This window comes from Pithys albifrons, chromosome 29, assembly GCF_047495875.1.
Source record: "Pithys albifrons albifrons isolate INPA30051 chromosome 29, PitAlb_v1, whole genome shotgun sequence".
Lineage (NCBI taxonomy): Eukaryota > Metazoa > Chordata > Aves > Passeriformes > Thamnophilidae > Pithys > Pithys albifrons.
The window spans coordinates 5,567,452-5,587,682 of record NC_092486.1 but is presented as its reverse complement, the minus strand read 5'-3'; the positions used below and the strand labels follow the sequence as shown (position 1 = coordinate 5,587,682).

General features: G+C 65.8%; 4 protein-coding genes across 7 annotated transcripts; 2 read left to right on the top strand and 2 right to left on the bottom strand.

The window, feature by feature from the left end:
- Positions 1-440: 440 nt before the first annotated feature.
- COX5B (cytochrome c oxidase subunit 5B) lies at positions 441-3,386 on the bottom strand. Its single transcript, XM_071579092.1, has 4 exons — positions 3,239-3,386; positions 3,042-3,118; positions 2,419-2,518; positions 441-621 (listed from the first exon to the last, which is right to left on the bottom strand). Exons 1-4 carry the CDS (start codon positions 3,330-3,332, stop codon positions 509-511), a joined length of 384 nt encoding a protein of 127 aa, XP_071435193.1. The 5' UTR covers positions 3,333-3,386; the 3' UTR covers positions 441-508.
- Positions 3,387-4,722: 1,336 nt separating this feature from the next.
- Positions 4,723-8,785, top strand: LOC139683649 (calsenilin-like). The gene is made up of 8 exons (XM_071578968.1): positions 4,723-5,296; positions 6,408-6,532; positions 6,623-6,692; positions 6,810-6,880; positions 7,139-7,246; positions 7,328-7,432; positions 7,837-7,899; positions 8,233-8,785. Exons 1-8 carry the CDS (start codon positions 4,723-4,725, stop codon positions 8,278-8,280), a joined length of 1,164 nt encoding a protein of 387 aa, XP_071435069.1. The 3' UTR covers positions 8,281-8,785.
- A 357-nt stretch (positions 8,786-9,142) lies between these two features.
- LOC139683821 (oxaloacetate tautomerase fahd2, mitochondrial-like) lies at positions 9,143-11,880 on the top strand. Of its 3 annotated transcripts, none has more exons than XM_071579267.1 (8): positions 9,143-9,198; positions 9,918-10,124; positions 10,430-10,646; positions 10,718-10,777; positions 10,884-11,046; positions 11,422-11,530; positions 11,598-11,685; positions 11,765-11,880. In XM_071579267.1, the coding sequence occupies exons 2-8, from the start codon at positions 9,934-9,936 to the stop codon at positions 11,825-11,827; spliced, it is 891 nt and encodes a 296-aa protein (XP_071435368.1). In that variant the 5' UTR covers positions 9,143-9,198; positions 9,918-9,933; the 3' UTR covers positions 11,828-11,880. The 3 variants fall into 3 exon arrangements, with proteins under 3 accessions (XP_071435368.1, XP_071435366.1, XP_071435367.1); XM_071579265.1 differs by having other exon boundaries at positions 10,863-11,046; XM_071579266.1 differs by having other exon boundaries at positions 9,158-9,202; positions 10,863-11,046.
- Positions 11,881-11,901: 21 nt separating this feature from the next.
- On the bottom strand, positions 11,902-19,869 carry LOC139683690 (glycerol-3-phosphate acyltransferase 2, mitochondrial-like). Of its 2 annotated transcripts, XM_071579062.1 has the most exons (22): positions 19,842-19,869; positions 19,631-19,693; positions 18,616-18,732; positions 18,467-18,540; positions 17,282-17,392; positions 16,995-17,123; positions 16,257-16,356; positions 16,052-16,185; positions 15,875-15,974; positions 15,585-15,791; positions 15,366-15,473; positions 15,075-15,160; positions 14,896-14,990; positions 14,717-14,787; positions 14,365-14,602; positions 13,222-13,370; positions 12,801-12,878; positions 12,605-12,727; positions 12,417-12,537; positions 12,278-12,328; positions 12,110-12,165; positions 11,902-12,035 (listed from the first exon to the last, which is right to left on the bottom strand). In XM_071579062.1, exons 3-22 carry the CDS (start codon positions 18,730-18,732, stop codon positions 11,919-11,921), a joined length of 2,265 nt encoding a protein of 754 aa, XP_071435163.1. In that variant the 5' UTR covers positions 19,631-19,693; positions 19,842-19,869; the 3' UTR covers positions 11,902-11,918. The 2 variants fall into 2 exon arrangements, with proteins under 2 accessions (XP_071435163.1, XP_071435162.1); XM_071579061.1 differs by lacking the exons at positions 18,467-18,540; positions 18,616-18,732; positions 19,631-19,693; positions 19,842-19,869 and having other exon boundaries at positions 17,282-18,458.
- Between the last annotated feature and the right edge of the window lie 362 nt (positions 19,870-20,231).

Genomic DNA, 20,231 nt, shown 5'->3' with positions numbered 1-20,231 from the left:
GCGGGTGAGGCCCAAAGCCCCGCCCCCGACTGTCAATCACAGCTATGCACAGCAGCGATTGGTCGATGAGCCCCCAAGCCCCGCCCCGCCCCTTCATTAATCGCAGGTTCCCTCCCACCAGTCACAGCCCCCGCTGCTCCCATTGGTCAGCGAGGGGCGGGGCCCCTCCCCCGGGGTGCATGACGTCACAACCATGTCTCTGACGTCATTTCTTATGTCAGTATCGCGGGGCCGCTCTGCAGATCCAGCGACCCCCCGGGCCCCTCCCTGGGGACGTGTGACGTCATGGCCGGGGCGCCCACGGGATGTGGGACCATCCGGGCCCCGGGGGCACCTCCCAAGGGACCCTCAGCAACCCCCTGGTGACCATCAGGGCCCTCCTGGGCTCCTGCAGGGACCCCCGATGGGAACCTTGGCCCCCCACACACAGAGTCGGGGGCTCCACACAACCTCTTTATTGGGGGCACGCAGGGGGGGCTCAGCAGCCCCAGGGGGTCCCAGGGCCCCCTCAGTGGGGCAGCTCGTGGGGGATCAGCTTGTAGTGGGCCCCGCAGGAGGGGCAGCGCTGGGGCTCGCCCTGGTGCAGCCAGAACCAAACCACGTAGCTGTTGTCCTCCTCACCTGGGGACAGGGACAGAGTGGGACGGGGACAGAGTGGGACGGGGACAGAGTGGGACGGGGACAGAGTGGGACGGGGACAGGGGGACAGGGGGACGGGGACAGGGGGACGGGGACAGGGGGACGGGGACAGGGGGACGGGGACAGGGACAGAGTGGGACAGGGACAGGGGGACAGGGACAGAGTGGGACAGGGGGACAGGGACAGAGTGGGACAGGGACAGGGACAGAGTGGGACAGGGACAGGGGGACAGGGACAGGGGGACGGGGACAGAGTGGGACAGGGACAGAGTGGGACAGGGACAGGGGGACGGGGACAGGGGGACGGGGACAGGGGGACGGGGACAGGGACAGAGTGGGACAGGGACAGGGACAGAGTGGGACGGGGACAGGGACAGAGTGGGACGGGGACAGGGGGACGGGGACAGGGGGACAGGGACAGAGTGGGACAGGGACAGGGGGACGGGGGGACGGGGACAGGGGGACAGGGACAGGGGGACAGGGACAGGGACAGAGTGGGACGGGGACAGAGTGGGACGGGGACAGAGTGGGACGGGGACAGGGGGACGGGGACAGGGGGACGGGGACAGGGGGAAGGGGACAGGGGGACGGGGACAGGGGGACGGGGACAGGGGGACGGGGGGAGAGTGGGACAGGGACAGAGTGGGACAGGGACAGAGTGGGACAGGGACAGAGTGGGACAGGGACAGAGTGGGACAGGGACAGGGGGACGGGGGGACGGGGACAGGGGGACAGGGACAGGGAGGGACCAGGGGGGACATCAACGCCTGGACAGGCACAGACACAAGGACACGGGACAGACACACAGACATGGGGACAAGGACAGTGACACACAAGCCCCTCAAGAAAAAGGGTCTCATCCCTTCTCCAGAACATCGTGTGGTCTCCACTGACTTTGAGTCAGACCTGCAGTAACTTTGTGTTTCACGTTAATTTTGAGTGTAGCTGCAGCCAAGTCTGTCAGTTCTCACAACCAGGCAGAGCTTCAGACAAAGAGGAATTTAACCCTGGAGGTGCAGGATGGACTTTGAGAAATAAACCAAACACCTTGTTTAGATCAGAGTCTGAGCTGTGAGAAATGAACCAGAAGCCCCTGTCTGGATTCCAGGCCTGGAGCTGTGCCAGGTTTAGTGCAAAGGCCACGCAGAGATCAGAGCAGCCCTCAGAGTGTTCAGAGTCCCCCAAATATCCTGCCTGGCTCTGGGGAGGGGGTTCAGTTCTAACTCAGGATACGAACCTGGAGACACAAAACTCTCCCTGAGCACCTTTGGTGGGGTCAGCCCCGTGTGCCCCGCGCTGATAACAGGGAGGGGTTTGTTCTGTTCTCTTGGACTGGATTGTTTCTTCATTCAATGGACACACGGACAGGGCAGGACAGACAGACAGACACAGGGCAGGACAGACACAGACACAGGGCAGGACAGACAGACAGACACAGGGCAGGACAGACACACAGACAGGGCAGGACAGACAGACAGACACAGGGCAGGACAGACACAGACACAGGGCAGGACAGACACATGGACAGGGCAGGACAGACACAGACACAGGGCAGGACAGACACACGGACAGGGCAGGACAGACAGACGGACACAGGGCAGGACAGACACATGGACAGGGCAGGACAGACACAGGGCAGGACAGACCCACAGACACAGGGCAGGACAGACACAGACACAGGGCAGGACAGACACACAGACAGACACAGGGCAGGACAGACACACGGACAGGGGCACTCACAGACACAGGGCAGGACAGACACACGGACAGGGGCACTCACAGACACAGCCCACGATGCGCTTGTTGGTGATGGAGGGCACGAGGTTCGGGTCCTCCTTGGTGCCCGCGTAGCGCTTGGGCCGGAACATGCTGTAGGGGTCCTGGGGGGCACAGGGGGCAGGGGGGCACCCACGGGCCCCCAGGGACACGCTGAGACCTCCCCCAGAGCCCAAACCACCCCCCAGGGACACCCCGACCCCGAGCCCCCCGAATTCCCCACAACAACTCCCCCCGGTCCCCCAAGGACTCCCCATCCCTGAGACCCCCAAGGCCCCCCGAGACCTCCCCCAATCCCACACTCGCCCCCTCCCCACGCCCCTGAAACTGCCCCAACCGCCCCTCCCACCCCCTGGGCCCCCCAGAACATCCCCTCACCCCCCTGAAACTGCCCCAACCGCCCCTCCCACCCGCTGAGCCCCCCAGAACATCCCCCCACGCCCCTGAAACTGCCCCAACCGCCCCTCCCACCCGCTGAGCCCCCCAGAACATCCCCTCACCCCCATGAAACCGCCCCAGTCCCCCCTCCCACTCCCTGAGCCCCGCGAACATCCCCCCCCAATCCCCCTGAGCCCCCCCAGCCCCTCCCCGGTCCCCCCGAGCCCTGCGGGGTCTTCCCGCACTCACCAGGCCCTTGCTCGTGGCCTCCATGATCTTCCGCTCCAGCCCCGTCGCCTGCTCCTCGTCCGTGGCGAGGGTGCTCCCTGCGGGCCGCCGTCAGACGGGCCGGGGGCACGGACACCGCGCCCGCCGCGCCCCCGGCCCGCCCGCGCCCTCCCGCGCCCCGGCCCGCCCCGGCCCGGCCCCCCCCGGTCCCCGCTCACCGGGCACGCCGAGCTGGCGCGCGGGCGCGGCGCGGGCGGTGGCTCCGGGCAGCAGCCGCAGGGCCGCGCTCACCCGCAGTAACCTTGAGGCCATGGCGGCGGCGGCGGCGGCGGCGGCACTTCCGGCGCGGCAGGAAACGGAATGACGTAATGCGGGCGGGGCCGCGCGCGGGGACCGGAGCCCCGCCCCGGGTTTGGCCCCGCCCGTGCACAGGCCACGCCCCAGGGCGAGGCCACGCCCCATTCGCTGACCACGCCCCCAGGGCGGCCCCGGGGACCCCGAGATGGGACATCCAGGGGGGACACAGGGACATCCAGGGGGGACACAGGGACATCCTGGAGGGGGGCACAGGGACATCCTGGGGGCACAGGGACATCCAGGGGGGACACAGGGACACTCTGGGGAAACAGGGACATCCTGGGGGGCACAGGGACATCCTGGGGGGGCACAGGGACACTCTGGGGGCACAGGGGCATCCAGGGGGGACACAGGGACACTCTGGGGAAACAGGGACATCCTGGGGGGGACAGGGACATCCTGGGGGGGCACAGGGGCATCCAGGGGGGACACAGGGACATTCTGGGGACACAGGGACATCCTGGGGGGACACAGGGACATCCTGGGGGGGACACAGGGACATCCTGGGGGCACAGGGACATCCTGGGGGGGCACAGGGACACTCTGGGGGCACAGGGACATCCTGGGGGGACACAGGGACATCCTGGGGGCACAGGGACATCCTGGGGGGACACAGGACATCCTGGGGGCACAGGGACATCCTGGGGGGACACAGGGACACTCTGGGGACACAGGGACATCCTGGGGGGGGCACAGGGGCATCCTGGGGGGGGCACAGGACATCCTGGGGGAACACAGGGACATCTTAGGGGGGCACAGGGGCATCCAGGGGGGACACAGGACATCCTGGGGGCACAGGGACACTCTGGGGTCACAGGGACATCCTGGGGGGACACAGGGACATCCTGGGGGCACAGGGACAGGCCCAGGGATGGGGACACCCCCAGGACAGGGGATCCCTGTGGGCCATGGGGACACACCGGGGGGACACGACAATGGCCTTGGGGGGGAAGATGACGATGGGAACACCGCAAGAGGGACAGGGACAACCCCAGGGGGCAGGACGATGTTCCCGAGGGCCGTGGGGATGGGAGGGGGAGCAGGGATACCCTGGAGGTGTTGGGGACAGCCCAGTCTGCCCCTGGGACCACAGGGGTGGGACAGCCCTGCAGGGACAGGGACAGAGAACTGGGGACACGGGGACACGATGCCCTGCAGGGACAGGGACACGGACGGCTGGGGCCGTGGGGACATGTGGACAGCACTGCCCTGCAGGGAGGGCACAGAGGACTGGGGACATGGGGACATGGGGACACGATGCCCTGCAGGGAGGGCAGGATGGGGACATGGGGACACGATGCCCTGCAGGGAGGGCAGGATGGGGACATGGGGACATGGGGACACGATGCCCTGCAGAGGGCACAGCCCCGGGCCCTGCCTCAGTTTCCCCCCCTCGCTGCTTACTCATCCTCCCCATCGATCCCATCGATCCCATGGCACGGGCCGGGGGGGACAAATAACCTTTTTCCCCCCAGTTTTGAGGCCCGGGCTGGTTCGCCCCCCGGGCAGTGTGAGCAGCACCCGGGGGGGCTGCGGGCAGGGGGCAGCGCCCCTGGGCCCCCAACCCTTCCTGGTGGGGCTAAAAATAAAATGTGGGCAAGCAGAGCCGGGGGGGCCGGGGGTGGGCGAGTGCCAAGGGAGGAGGAGGAGGAGGAGGAGGAGGAGGAGGCAGGACAGGCGGCACGGGCGGGCACAGCACCCGCCCTGCGCTCCCGCAGCACCCACCGCCCGCACTGCCCGGCTGGGCTGGGGACCCCGAGCCCCCCGAGCCCCCCGAGCCCCCCGAGCCCCCCGGGCCCCCCGGGCCCCCCGGGCCGTGGGCATGCAGGGCATGGAGCTCTGCGCCCTGGCCGTGCTCATCCTCCTCTTCATCGCCGTGCTCAAGCAGTTCGGCATCCTGGAGCCCATCTCCGTGGAAGGTACCCCCCACCAGCCCTCATTAACCCTCATTTCCTTCATTTAGGTTCATTTATTTAGTTAATCGATCCCCATTCCTCCCATCCCATTCAATGACCTGTTGGGCCCTCCAGGGTCCCTGTGAGGTACAACGGGAGGGTTCGGGGTTCCCCCCCAGGAGGGTTTGGGCTTCCCCCTGGGAGCGTTTGGGGTTCCCCCCCAGGAGGGTTTGGGGGGTGGGAGGGGTGGGAAGGTCCCCCCAGTGTCCCCCTTGCAGTGTCATGGCCCAGCCCTGCTGACCTGCCCCGAGGGGCTGTGCCAGCACTGCCCATCCCCAAAGACCCCCCAGCCCTGCCAGGGGCCCCAAGAGCAGGTGACAGGGACCCCCAGTGACCCCCAAATCTCCCTGAGATGGGAGGGGAGGGCTCTGAGCTGCTGTTAACCCTCAACCTCCCACTGCCCTGGGGGGCTGTGACCCCACAGTGACCCCCAAACCCCGTGGGGATGGGACACAGGGACCTCCAGTGCCCCACTGACCTCCAAAGGCTCCCCAGGATGTGACACCAGGGCTCTTAATCCCCCACTGACTCCCCAAAACACACCAGCCCCCCCCACTGCCCCCCAAAGCCCCTTAGACCCAGCCTGGCAGGAACCAGGGGGGTCACCCCCCTCTGGCAGCACGAGGGTCCCAAACCCATCCCAGAATTCCCAATAACCCCCCCACCTTTGCACTGAGCAGCTCCGCAGGGGCTTCCCAGGCTGGAATTATTAATGAGCCATCATTTATTAATTACCTTCTGCCGGGGCCGGGCGGGAGCAGCAGCGGCTGAGGCGGCTCCGGAACGTTCCGCGCCTCGGGAATGCCCTCGGGATTCCACACCCAGGGTGTTCCGGGGACTCCCAGGGAGTTTGGGAACTCCCAGGGAGTTTGGGGACCCCCAGGGAGTTTGGGGTCCGCTGTGGCACTGGGGGTGGGCTTGGGGGGGGGAGATTGGGGGGATGGGGTTGGTTTTAGGGGGGGTGGGTGGTATTAAGGGGTGGGGGTGGGTTTAGGGAGGATGGGGTGGGTTTGGGGGTGGGTTTGGAGGGGTGTTTGTTTAAGGGGGGTCTTGCCCAAGGGGTCTCTCCTGGCAGACAACAGCGATGCCGACGTGGAGCTCCCGACCATCCGGCACCAACCCGAGGGGCTGGAGCAGCTGCTGGCCCGGACCAAATTCACCAAGACGGAGCTTCAGTGCCTCTACCGTGGCTTCAAGAGCGTGAGTTGGGGGTCCCTCGGCCCAGCCCCCGGGGGGGTCCCCGGGCTCTCTGTGGTCTCCGGGGTCAGCGGGCACCGCTCTCTGTCCCAGGAGTGTCCCAGCGGCCTCGTGGATGAGGAGACCTTCACGCTCATCTACTCCCGGTTCTTCCCCCAAGGTGGTGAGTCAGGGGACCCCAAACCCACTGAGGGGACCCCAAACCCAGCAGGGGGTCTGGGGGCCCCTCTGGGCAACCCCCCCGTGCCCCTCCGGGGAATCACCGTCCCCTCCCCTGCAGACGCCAGTTCCTACGCCCACTTCTTGTTCGACGCCTTCGATGCCGACCACAACGGGGCTCTCTGCTTCCAGGTGGGCATTCCCGGTGGGAGCGGCCGTGATTCATCACATTCTCCTCCTCCTCCTCTCCTCCTCCTCCTCCTCTTCCTCCTCCCAGGCTGTGCCCAAACTCTCCCTCGCGGTGCCGGGCGCTGCAGGATGTGGGGAGTGTGTTAAAAATAACGGGATCAATAGGGAACAAATGGGATCGATGCAGCAGCGGGGGATGGGGCTGAGGGGGCTGGGAGGGGGGGCTGGGGGTCCCTCCCCACCCACCCCCTCCCCACCCAGGATTTCGCCCTGGGGCTCTCGGTGCTGCTCCGGGGCACGGAGCAACAGAAGCTGAAATGGACCTTTGACCTCTACGACGTGAACAAGGACGGCTACATCAGCAAGGAGGTGACACTGGGGGCACTGGGGGGGCTGGCGGGGTGGGGGGACACGCAGAGAGGGACCTGCCAGTGCTCTGTGTCCCCCCAGGACATGCTGGAGATCCTGAAATCCATCTATGCCATGATGGGCCACTGCACCGAGCCCACCCTGCGGGGCAGCGCGCCCGCCCAGCACACCGAGCTGTTCTTCCAGGTGGGACTGTCCCCTGTGCCACCCCCAGGCCGCTGTCCCCTGTGCCACCCCCCAGGCCGCTGTCCCCTGTGCCACCCCCAGGCCGCTGTCCCCTGTGCCACCCCCAGGCCGCTGTCCCCTGTGCCACCCCCCAGGCCGCTGTCCCCTGTGCCACCCCCAGGCCGCTGTCCCCTGTGCCACCCCCAGGCCGCTGTCCCCTGTGCCACCCCCCAGGCCGCTGTCCCCTGTGCCACCCCCAGGCCGCTGTCCCCTGTGCCACCCCCAGGCCACTGTCCCCTGTGCCACCCCCCAGGCCACTGTCCCCTGTGCCACCCCCCAGGCCGCTGTCCCCTGTGCCATCCCCGGGGCCACCGAGCCCTCTGCAGGCCGGGATGCCCCGCTCAGCCCCGGCCTCTCCCTTGCAGAAGATGGACAGGAACAGGGATGGCGTGGTGACCTTCGAGGAGTTCCTGGAGACGTGCCAGGAGGTGGGGGAGCTCCGGGGAGCACCATCACCCTCCTCCTCCTCCTCCTCCTCCTCCTGCCAGGACTGTGGGTCTGAGACGTCCCCCTGCTCCTTGCTGTGTTCCAGAATGATGAGCTGGGGGGGTCAGGAGAGATGGGGACAAGGGGGTCACCTCGGGAGGAGGACAGGAGAGGGGGGACAGGAGCAGAGAGACAGGAAGGGATTGTCAGGAGGGGATTGGGGGGCAGGAGAGGGGTGGGAGGAAGGGAGGGACAGGAGGAGTGTGATGGGAAGTGCAGGATGGGGGGTCTGGGGCACTGGGGACATGGGGGTCTCTGACCTCTCCCCTCCCCAGGACAAGGACATCATGAGCTCCATGCAGATCTTCCACAACATGCTCTAGACCTTGGGCCACCCCTCTGGAGTTTTCCTGCTCTTTCTGACAAACCAGAAGTTAAAAGTCAGGATTGATCCAGCACGTGGTTCTCGGGGACAGGAGGGGACAGGAACAAGGCTGCCACCAGAGCCCCTCAGCACAGCACTGGCACCTGCAGGATGGACCCACTGGGGGGAGGCTGAGCCCCTCTTGGCAAGGACCCCCCCGTGGGTGGCACAGGGACCTGACATGGCACAAACTCGACCCCCAACACCAGAGCCCCCCAGGGTGGGCACCCCCAGGACACAGGGACCCCCTGAGAGGGGACTCCCTGGGATGTGAGGACCCCTTGGAGATGGGATCCCTCCGAGACGGGACCCTCAGGGGTGGTGACCCACCAGGGCAGGGATGCCCCAGGGTGTGGGGACCCTCTGAGTGGGGGTCTCCATATTGCAGGCATGAAATGGAGCCCCCAGATACCAACCAAAAGCACACGGACCCCCCATGCCCCTCATCACTCAGGGGACCCCCGAAGGCCACAGCCCCCCACCCTCCCCGGCATGTGGAGAGGGGGTTGTTTTATAAATAAACCAAATGGTGACGATTAAGGGTGAGATGGAGTCACGCGGCACGTGCCAGCTGTGACCTGTCCCTGTCCCTGTCCCTGTCCCTGTCCCTGTCCCTGTCCCCGTCCCTGCCTCATTCTCTGTCTGCTCCAACTCCTGTCCCCATCCCTGTCCCATCCCAACCCCACCCTTATCCCACTCCCCATTCCATCCCGCCCCTCAGAGCTCCCCTCTCATTGGTCCTTGTCGCCACCGCGGCCCCGCCCTCTCCCCGCTCCCATTGGGCAGTCCGGAGGGGGCGTGGCCGCGCGCGCGACCTTCAGCCGGGCGGGGGCGGACCCGGGGCGTGCAGCGCCCCCTGGCGGCGCGGGGGAACCACGTGTGTGAGACCCTCGGGATGGGGCGGGCCCTGGGAATGGGGGGGACACCGGGAATGGGGGGGACACCGGGAATGGGGGGGACACCGGGAAGGGGAGGGGACACCGGGAATGGGGGGCACAGCTGGAATGGGGGGGACACCGGGAATGGGGGGGACAGCTGGAATGGGGGGGACACCGGGAATGGGGGGGACACCGGGAATGGGGGGGGGGGAACCGGGAATGGGGGGAGACACCGGGAATGGGGGGAGACACCGGGAATGGGGGGGACACCGGGAATGGGGGGGACACGGGGAAGGGGAGGGATCCCCGGGAGTGGGAGGGATCCCTGGGAATGGGGGGGACACCGGGAATGGGGAGGGAACACCGGGAAGGGGGGGGGGGGGACACCGGGAATGGGAGGGATCCCTGGGAATGGGGAGGACACCGGGAATGGGGAGGGAACACCGGGAATGGGGGGGGGACACCGGGAATGGGAGGGATCCCTGGGAATGGGGGGGACACCGGGAACGGGGGGACACCGGGAATGGGTGTGATCCCTGGGAACGGGAGGGGATCCCTGGGAAGGGGGGGGGATCCCTGGGAACGGGAGGGGATCCCTGGGAACGGGAGGGGATCCCTGGGAAGGGGGGGGGTCCCGGGATGGGGCGCGGGGTGGCGGGGAGGGGCCCCCCGGTGTGCGGGCTCATCCCGAGCCGCGGCGGGTGCGGGATCCGCGCAGGGGATCCGGGCCGAGGATGCGCAGGATGCGCGGGGCGCTGCGGCTCGTGCGGTTCCGGGGGGCTGCGGGCACCGGGGGGCCCCGGCTCGGGCTGGAGGAGGCGCCCGGCGGGGACCTGGTGGATCTGAGCGCGGCGGAGCCCGAGCTGCCCCGCTCCATGCGGGAATTCCTGGAGCTCGGTCCGCGCGGGCTGGAGCTCGCCCAGAGGTTGGTGCCCCCAAAGGTGGGGACCCCCAAGGCTGGTGCTTCACAACCTGCCCCCCCCAGTGGTGGGTCCCAAAAGGAGAGTGACCCCCAAAAGTGGGTGTCCCCAGGGGTGGGGGATCCCCAAAGGAGGGTCCCTCAGGTCTGAGAGACCCTTTGAAAGACTCCCCAAAAGCAGGTCCCTTCAGACCTGGGTGCCCCAAAATGGGGATGACCTTCAATGATGGGTTTGATCCCAAAAGCCGGGTGTCCCCAGAGGGGGTGCCCCAAAACGTGGGTGCCCCCCAAAGGTGGATCTGTCCCCACAGGGCACTGGACTCGGGGCAGCACCGGGTGCCTCGTGGGGCCACACACCTGCTGGCACCTGTGGGGGACCCCGAGAAGGTCATCTGTGTGGGGCTCAACTACCGTGACCACTGCCTGGAGCAGGACCTGCGGGTGCCCAAGGAGCCCCTCATCTTCAGCAAGTTCCCCAGCGCCATCACCGGGCCCTTCGATGACATCGTGCACCCCCAGGACAGCACCGTGGGTACCCCAGGACCTGCCCCTGCCACCCCCCGGACTGGGCCCCCCCAAACCCCGGTTTGTCCCCACAGGAGGTGGACTGGGAGGTGGAACTGGCCGCTGTCATCGGGAAGAAGGGGCGGCACATCGAGGTAGCCCCACCCCAGCGCCCACCTCTCCTCGGGGGTCCCTGTGTGTGCCCCCTGTAAGGGGGTCCCTGTGTGTGCCCCCTGTCAGAGGGTCCCCCCTGCCCCCCAGGAGTCGGTGGCACTGGAGCACGTGGTGGGGTTCACGGTGGCCAACGACGTGAGCGCCCGGGACTGGCAGATGCGGCGAAACGGGCGGCAGTGGCTGCTGGGGAAAACCTTCGACACCTTCTGTCCCCTGGGGCCCGCCATTGTCACCAGGGAGGCGGTGGCAGGTGGGGACATGGTGGAGGTGGGACAGGGATAGGGACAGAACAGAAATGGGGATGGGATGGAGGTGGATGAGGAACACAAGGACAGGGGTGGGGATAAGGTAGGCCAGGATTGAGATGGGATGGGGACAGGGACAGTGATGGGGATGGGACAAGGACAGGACAGCGATGGGATGGGAAGAGGATGGGGATGAGACACAGATGGGATGAGCACAGGACAGGGATGGTACAGGAATGGGATGGGACAGAGACTCGTGCCCAGCTGCCAGCAGTGGTGTCACACCTCCATTTGCCCCAACCCTCCGTGTTTTTCCCCCAACTAATGGTGGGACTCACAGTGCCACTGTCCCTGTGTCCCCCCCGTGTCCCCTCCCACAGACATCCACAACCTCTGGATCCGCTGCAGCGTCAACGGGCGCCGGATGCAGGACAGCAGCACCCGCCACCTCATCTTCGGGGTGCCCGCCCTCGTTGCCTGGGTGTCCCGGTAGGAACCCAGGGCTGGGGACCCCCAAAGCCCAGGGGGTCACAGCTGACACCCCATGTGCCCCCAGGTTCGTGACACTGGTCCCTGGGGACATCCTGCTGACAGGGACTCCTGCCGGGGTGGGGGTCTTTCGGAAACCCCCCATTTTCCTTAAGGTGAGGGGAAAGGGAGGGGCTTGGGGGGCAACTGGGGACACAGTGGACCCCCCAGATGCCACCATGTGCCCCCTCACAGCCCGGGGACGAGGTGCAGTGTGAGATCGAGGAGCTGGGCACCATCTGCAACCGGGTGGTCTGACGGCAAAGAGACCCCCCAGATCCCGCCCCGCATGGGGCCAATAAATCCACAAGGCATCAGTTTCTGTGCTCCCTTTATGGCTCGGGGTTGGTCACAGCTCCAAGAACTGCTGGATGAAGGCTCGCAGCTTCTCCTGGTTGGGTGCGGACTGGAAAGGCTGGGAGAGCTGGAGGAGGCGCCCAGTGGGGGTCTGCAGCTCCTCCAGCACCTGGGGGGGCACAGGGAGGTCACGGGGGGAATGAGGGGCAGCAGGATGTGGGGGATGGAGGGGGCTGTGCTTACCCCCATGTCCTTGAAGCTCTGCAGGGAGCTCAGGGCCAGGCTCCTGTCAGGATACCCTGTGGGGACAGAAATCCTGAGGGAACCCCCAGATCCCACGCCCTGGGCACCCCCTGCCCAGCCCAGAGGGGCACTGACCCCCAAAAGCAAGACCCTCCCACCTCGACTCACCATCCTTATCCTCGGCCAGGAATTCCAAAAGCGCCTCCACATAGTCTGCCTCTGGAAGTGGGAGGGGTGTCAGATCCTGGGGGGCTCCAGCCCTGCCTGAGTGTCCCCAGGGGTTCCCCACCCACTCTGGGGGTCCTACCGGGCTGGGGCCAGGGAGGTCTCTCCAGGAATTCCACGGCGCGGCCGTAGGTCCAGAGGACGGGGCTCAGGAGGCGGCAGAGGAAGTGGAGGAAGTCGGGGAAGCCCTGGGGCTCACTGAGCTGGGGGGACACACAGCTGGGTTGGGGGACACCACCCTCACCCCAGCCCCAGGGGGACCCCCAGTACCTTGTAGAAGTGCTTGGGGGCCCTGTCCTCGCTGTCACCGTCACTGTCATCGCTGAAGTCCCAACAGGAACTGGCCCAGAAGTGCCGGGAGGCCACGTCGCAGTCCCCATACCCGCCCTCAGGCTGGGGGACAACGGAGTGTCACCTCCCCTCAGAGCCACCCTGTGTGCCAGGAGGGCTCTGGGATGTCACCCACCTCCTCCTCCTTCAGCAGCCCCCCAAGGATCAGCTTGTCCAGGATGTCAAGGCTCTGGCAGTCAAGGGGCTGGCAGGGCTGGGGACAGGAGAGGGTGACAGAAGAGGGTGACAGGCCACCCCCATGTTCCCACCTGGAGCCCCAGCAGGGTGGGGGTGACAGGCCACCCCCATGTTCCCACCTGGAGCCCCAGCAGGGTGGGGGTGACAGGCCACCCCCATGTTCCCACCTGCAACCCCAGCAGGGTGGGGGTGACAGGCCACCCTCATGTTCCCACCTGCAGCCCCAGCAGGGTGGGGGTGACAGGCCACCCTCATGTTCCCACCTGGAGCCCCAGCAGGGTGGGGGTGACAGGCCACCCCCATGTCCCCACCTGCAGCCCCAGCAGGGTGGGGGTGACAGGCCACCCTCATGTTCCCACCTGGAGCCCCAGCAGGGTGGGGGGCAGCAGCTGCAGCAACTGCAGGATCTTGCGGAGCAGCTCATCCTGGCTCAGCACAATCTTGGTGACGTCAAGGGGGTTCTCCAGGATTGGCAGCACCTCCAGCAGCAGGGCATGGATGGCACACGCTGATGGGACAGGGGTGTCACCAGTCTCTGGTGTCACCAATCCCCCCTGGCATCACCAAATTCCCCAACATTCCTGATCCCCAGCATCCCCAGATCCACTGGTGTCCCCGACCTCCAGCCTCCCCAGTCCCCTCAGCATCCCCATTCCCCAGTACCCCTGACTCTTGGCATCACCAATTCCCCCAGTGCCACTGACCCTTGGTGGCACCAACTTCCACAGCATCACCAATCTCCCTGGTGTCACGAAATCCCTTGGAGTCCCTGGAATCACCTTCACCAATCCCAGCTGCCACCAACTGCTGACATCTCTGATGCCCCCAGTGCCCCCACTGCCCTCAGTGTCCCCGATCTCCCCCCGGTGTCCCCACTGCCCTCAGTGTCCCTGATCTCCCCCCGGTGTCCCCGCTGCCCTCAGTGTCCCCGATCTCCCCCCGGTGTCCCCACTGCCCTCAGTGTCCCCGATCTCCCCCCGGTGTCCCCACTGCCCTCAGTGTCCCCGATCTTCCCCTGGTGTCCCCAGCCCTCAGTGTCCCCGATCTCCCCCCGGTGTCCCTGCTGCCCTCAGTGTCCCCGATCTCCCCCCGGTGTCCCTGCTGCCCTCGGTGTCCCCAATCTCCCCGCTGCCCTCAGTGTCCCCGATCTCCCCCTGGTGTCCCCGCTGCCCTCAGTGTCCCCGATCTCCCCCTGGTGTCCCCGCTGTCCTCAGTGTCCCCGATCTCCCCCCGGTGTCCCTGCTGCCCTCAGTGTCCCCGATCTCCCCCCGGTGTCCCCACTGTCCTCAGTGTCCCCGCTCTCCCCGCGGTGTCCCCGCTGCCCTCAGTGTCCCCGCTCTCCCCCCCGGTGTCCCCACTGTCCTCAATGTCCCCGCTCTCCCCGCGGTGTCCCCACTGTCCTCAGTGTCCCCGCTCTCCCCCCCGGTGTCCCCGCTGCCCTCAGTGTCCCCGATCTCCCCCCGGTGTCCCCGCTCTCCCCCCGGTGTCCCCGCTGCCCTCACCCCCGGCAGCCTCCCCGCCCAGGCAGTGCAGGACGCCTTCCCCGAGCCGGAACAGCACCGATGGCCGGGGGTGCCCCAGCCAGCCCCGGGGGGGCCGCAGCAGTTTCAGGCTGTGCACCACCAGCGCCGACACGGCCCCCGAGAACGCCGTGTCCCGGCCCCGCAGCAGGAGCTGATCCAGCAGCCACGAGAATTCCCGCAGCAGATGCAGCAGCAGCGGCCGGGGCAGCAGCACGATCTGGGGAGAGAGAGGGCCATTCCTGCTGGGAATGCTGCTCCCAAGGAGAGCAGGGGCATTCCCACTGGGAATGCTTCTCTGAGGGAAGGGAAAGATGGAGAACTGTTATCCCACCCCCTCGTGCCTGTGGAGCAGCAGTGTCGCGGTGATTCCCACGGCTGTGATGGCAGAGCAGGCGCTGCAATCTGGAGGGGGGAGAGGGGCTTGTTATCCGGGGGGTGATTAACCCTCACCCCCATTCCCGAGCAGGGAATGCCATCCCAGGGGATGCAGGGACTGCCCAGACCCCTCACCACTCAGCACGTGCAGCCCCAGCGCTGTCACCAAAATCTCCTCTTCTGTCTCCAGGCTGGGACCCAAAGCCTCCACATTCCCAACGTCTGGTGGGCTGGGAAATTGGGATGAGAGGGGTGAGGAAGGCCAGGCGGGAGCAGAGATCCATGGGACGGGCTGCCCTGGCCTGGCTCCTCACCACGTGCCCAGGATGGTGGGAAGCAGCAGCTGCTCCGGTCGGGTCCTGCTAAGGCTCAGCGTGATGCAGTTGTTGTCCACAAAGTCCTGGGAATGAGGATGAAGGAGCCTGTGGCTGCTCCCAGACCTTGGCACCATGAGCCGACTCGATCCCAGGATCCCCAGGGCTGGAGGGGCCCAGATCACCCCAGGATGGATTCACTGGGTACCCTCAGACACCTCAAAGCCACTGACACCCCTGGCACAGCCCCCAGTGCTGGAATGAATCCAGGACAATCCCGAGCTGCCGTACCCGTAAGGAGAAGGGCTGCGAGAAATCCACCCGGGCACATCCACAGTACCGGCGCAGGGCCTGGAATGCTGCCCAGAGACACGTGCCAATCCCGAGGGGCTGAGGGGGCTGGAAGAGACGGGATCGAGGGATTAACGGGGGATTTAGGGGGATGCCACTGGCCAGGGATGCTGCCAGGGATTTGGGGGAGCCCCAGTGACCCCCTCAGCCCACTCTCACCGCCCCATCCCACTTCACTCCGCCGGGAGCCACGTCGTAGCTGATTCCCACCGGGACGATGAGCACGTCGGGCACGGCCCCGTCGCGCAGTGCCCGGAGCACCCGGAGCAGCCAGTGCCGGGCAGGGGCCGAGAGCTGCAGGGAACTTGGCGGCTCCTCCAGGAAGATGACCAGGGGCTGGCGGTTCTGCAGCACCTCCTGGACATACTGGGGGGAAAATGGGAGTACTGGGAGCTGCTGGCACCTTCCCAAGCACTCCAGGGGCATTTTCCAGCCCCAACTCGACCTACCGCATCCAGGACGGCGCCCGGCAGACCCTCATCCCGGTCTCGCCATGTCTGTGCCATTCCTGATGGCAGGAAAATCCCTCCCAGGCACTGGAGCAGGGATCTGGGGGGGAAGGACGCCGTGGGCACACACTGGATCCCCCTGGATCCTCTGGAAACACCCCCCCAGCGGTTCCTTACCGGAGGCGAGGGCTGACCCAGGCGCTCCCTGTCACCCTGGGCACCCCAATTCCCCGGGAGAGGAGCAGGAAGGACAGGAGAGGCCCATCCAGCTGGGACTGGTGGGTGCACAGGAACACCAGAGGCACATCGGGCTGCAAGGGAGGGATCCTGGGGTGAATTCCCGCCGTTCCAGGGGCCGGGAAGCGCCGGGGGGGCTCCGTACCGTTCTGGCTGCCCGGAGCAGCATCTCCAGCTGCCCCCGGTGCAGCTGCACTCCCAGGAACAGGCGGCAGAGGAGCTTTGGGAGCATCCAGTGGCACAACCTGCAGGAAAGCTGGGAATGAGTCTGGCCAGCCCCAAACCCCCCAAACACTCCCACCCTCCTGCCTCAGCTTCCCCGGCCCAACTGGGCTCAACATTCCCATCTCACCTCCCAGAAAGGCAGTTTCCCAGTTTTATCATACATGAAAGCCTGGATGTGATGAGACACGTCCTTTCCACTGGCAACCAGAGCTGCCATCCCTTATCCCTGGATTCCCCCCGTTTCTGTCCTCCCATGTGATCCCAGCATGCTCTTATTCCTTATTCCCTGGGCAATTCCTTCCCTTTAGTGGCTTGGAGGGAAAATTTATTCTTGCTGCATCAGGTCAGCAATGAAGCCCCAGATTCCCAGTTCTCAGCAAGGGCAGGGGGAAGGAAGAGAGAAACAGAAATTCCTTCCAGTTCCCACCCTCCTGGGGGTTTGGATTTTCCCACTTCAGCTCCCCACAAGGAACTGGGAGAATGCAAGGGACTTGAGGGTGGCTGGCCAAAGAATCCCTGTGCAGATCCCAAAGGATCCCAGCATATCCCCCAAAAGGATCCCAGAAAACCACCTGAGGGATCCATGTCCATCCCCCCAAACACCTGGAATATCCAGGTGCCAGAGAACCCCAGACTATTCCCCCAAAGGATCCCTGACCTGAGCAGGAGAGGGGAGAGCGGGGCCTGGATTTCCTGCAGGATCCGGCAGATCTCGTCCTTCCAGCGCCGCTGGGATTCCTCGTCCCCTCCGGATCCACAGTCCTGGCTGGGGGCAACACTCTGCACCCTGGGGGGAAAGGGAGGGGGGGCACCCTGGGATCCAGGGAGCCTTGACAGCATTCCCAGGATCTCACCAGCCCAGGATCCAAACAGGACCCCCAGGACGGGGCCTGGCTCCTCCCAGGGTGAGGATGATCCCAGGATCCCCCTGATGCTCCCACCCACCTCCTGCTGCTGCAGATCCGCACTGGGAGCTCTCTGGGGGTCTCTGCTGGGATTTTCCATCCCCAGGCGGTGACCAATCCACAGACCCTCCGGACCAGCCACCCCCGGAACCTGCAGGGGGCACACGATGATGCCCTGCCAAGGGAGCCTTTTCCAGGGAGCTCCCCCTCCCTGCCAAGGGAGCCTTTTCCAGGGAGTTCCCCCTCCCTGACAAGGGAGCCTTTTCCAGGGAGTTCCCCCTCCCTGCCATGGGGGCCTTTTCCAGGGAGTTCCCCCTCCCTGCCATGGAGCCTTTTCCAGGGAGCTCCCCCTCCCTGCCATGGGGGCCTTTTCCAGGGAGTTCCCCCTCCCTGCCATGGGGGCCTTTTCCAGGGAGCTCCCCCTCCCTGCCATGGAGCCTTTTCCAGGGAGCTCCCCCTCCCTGCCATGGGGGCCTTTTCCAGGGAGTTCCCCCTCCCTGCCATGGAGCCTTTTCCAGGGAGCTCCCCCTCCCTGCCATGGAGCCTTTTCCAGGGAGTTCCCCCTCCCTGCCATGGGGGCCTTTTCCAGGGAGTTCCCCCTCCCTGCCATGGAGCCTTTTCCAGGGAGCTCCCCCTCCCTGCCATGGAGCCTTTTCCAGGGAGTTCCCCCTCCCTGCCAAGGGAGCCTTTTCCAGGGAGCTCCCCCTCCCAAACTGCCTCTGCAGGGTGATGCTCCAGACCACCCAGCAGGAAGGAAACCTGGGATTCAGGGTATCCCAAATCACTGGCTTTTCCCAATCCTCCCCAAATCCACACTGAGAGGGGGTGGGAGGGGTATTTTTCCTCCTTCTAGAGGGAGGAGGAAGAGCAGGAAGGGTTAGGAAGTGGCTCTTTTCCCTTTTCCCTGGGAGCCAGGCTCACTCTGGACGATGCCAGCTGGAGCCAGAGAGAAGAACAATCCCCCACCTCCACATTCCTCCCATCAAGATTCCATGTTTTGTTTAAAAATAAAAAAGGAATGTCCCCAAATCCCTGATTCCATGGGTGGAATCCCAGCCCTGGGAGACACCACTTACAGCCTCCCAAAATATGATTAATGAGCTGAGTTTGGGAAAAATGGGGAGTGGGGAGGATGGGGAGGGATCCCCATGTGGATTTTGGGGAAGTCTGTGGAAAAAAAAGGGGGTTTCCAGGTGTTTTCCACGCGGGGCTGATCCGTCCTCACTGCGTGTCTGTCTCCGTCACCCGGCTCAGGTCGCGGAATCCGAGAGCAGGATTGTCCTCGGGATAGAATTCGTGCTGGGAGGAAAAGTAGGATCAGCCCCCTGGGAATGCAGATCCCATGCCCAGCTCCCGGGACCCCAAGGCTCGTACCCAGCTCAGGGGGGTGCAGGTCTGGCAGCAGCGCCTCGAACTGGGCCGGTGGAATTTGCCCAGGAATGGGATGGAAACCTCCAGGGTCTCACCCCAGTCGCTGCTGCAGCTTTTCATCTGAGAGGAGAAAGAAAACCAGGGATGGGACAAACCCTGGGAATGCCAAATGGGGGTGGACACACCCCAAAAGGTGCTTGTGATGTGGGGGATGCCACTCCTGGGGAGCAATAAAGGCATTTCCCTGGGATAAGCTGGTGGGGCGCCTTGGAGAGGTGTGGGGGGCCCAATTAACACGGATCCTGTGGGATGAGTCTGGATCCTGGGGGATGAGCCTGGATCTGGGGGGATCAGTCTGGATCCTGTGGGATGAGTCTGGATCCTGGGGGATGAGCCTGGATCTGGGGGGATCAGTCTGGATTCTGTGGGATGAGTCTGGATCCTGTGGGATGAGCCTGGATCCTGTGGGATGAGTTTGGATTTGGGGGGATCAGTCTGGATTCTTTGGGATGAGTCTGGATCCTGTGGGATGAGCCTGGATCCTGTGGGTTGAGTTTGGATTTGGGGGGATCAGTCTGGATCCCGTGGGATGAGTCTGGATCTGGGGGATCAGCCACCCGGGGGGGGGCAGTGGGTTCTCTGCCAGGAGGAGCCTCAGGGACACGTGGGTACCCTGATCCCACGGGATCACCCAGATCCAGGCAGATCAGCCAGGAAAGATGGGCATGAGGGGGGCAGGGAGAGCCAGGGGACCCCAGACCCCCCAGCAGCCCCTTCTGCCCCACACCTGGAGCTGGGGGGAACATCAGGACCCCCAACCCCCCCAAACCGGGATCCCCCTGCCCCTTCTGGGGAGCGGGTTAAGGAATTGTATTCCCTAAGAAAAGAAGGGGAAAAAAGGCAATTTGGGCTTAAAATGTTGCACGGGGAGGAAAAGAGGTGGAGGGGGAAGAAGAAGGGGTTGCAGAGGGGGGACCCCGGTGGGTTCGGTGCCCCGGTGGGATTTGGGGTCACGTACCTTGCGGGTGTCACAGCCCAGACCGGAGGAAGCGGCGCTGGAGCTTCGGGTCCTGCGCCAACCCTGGGGGCAGAAAGGGGTGGAAGGGGCGGACTGGGGCGGGTTTGGGGCACACGGGGCAGGGGGAGGGACCCCCCCGTGCCCCACACACCCCGTGGGGAACTGAGCTCGGTGCTCACCCCCAGGCCCCCGGGGGTCCCGACCCGCTCACCGGCCCCGCTGACCCGACCCCGCCCCGACCCCGGGGAACCGGAACCGGCCCCGCCGGAACCGGCCCCGACACCGGCGGCACCCCCGGACAGGCCCCCGGGACAGACCTGGAACAGAACCCTCGAGAGAGACCCCCGGATAGACCCCCCGGGACAGACCCCCCGGGACAGCCCCCCGGGACAGCCCCCGGGACAGACCCCGGGACAGAACCCCCGAGAGAGACCCCCGGGACAGACCCCGGGACAGAACCCCCGAGAGAGACCCCCGGATAGACCCCCCGGGACAGACCCCCCGGGACAGACCCCGGGACAGACCCCCCGGGACAGACCCCCGGATAGACCCGCGGGACAGACCCCGGGACAGACCCCCGGATAGACCCCCCGGGACAGAC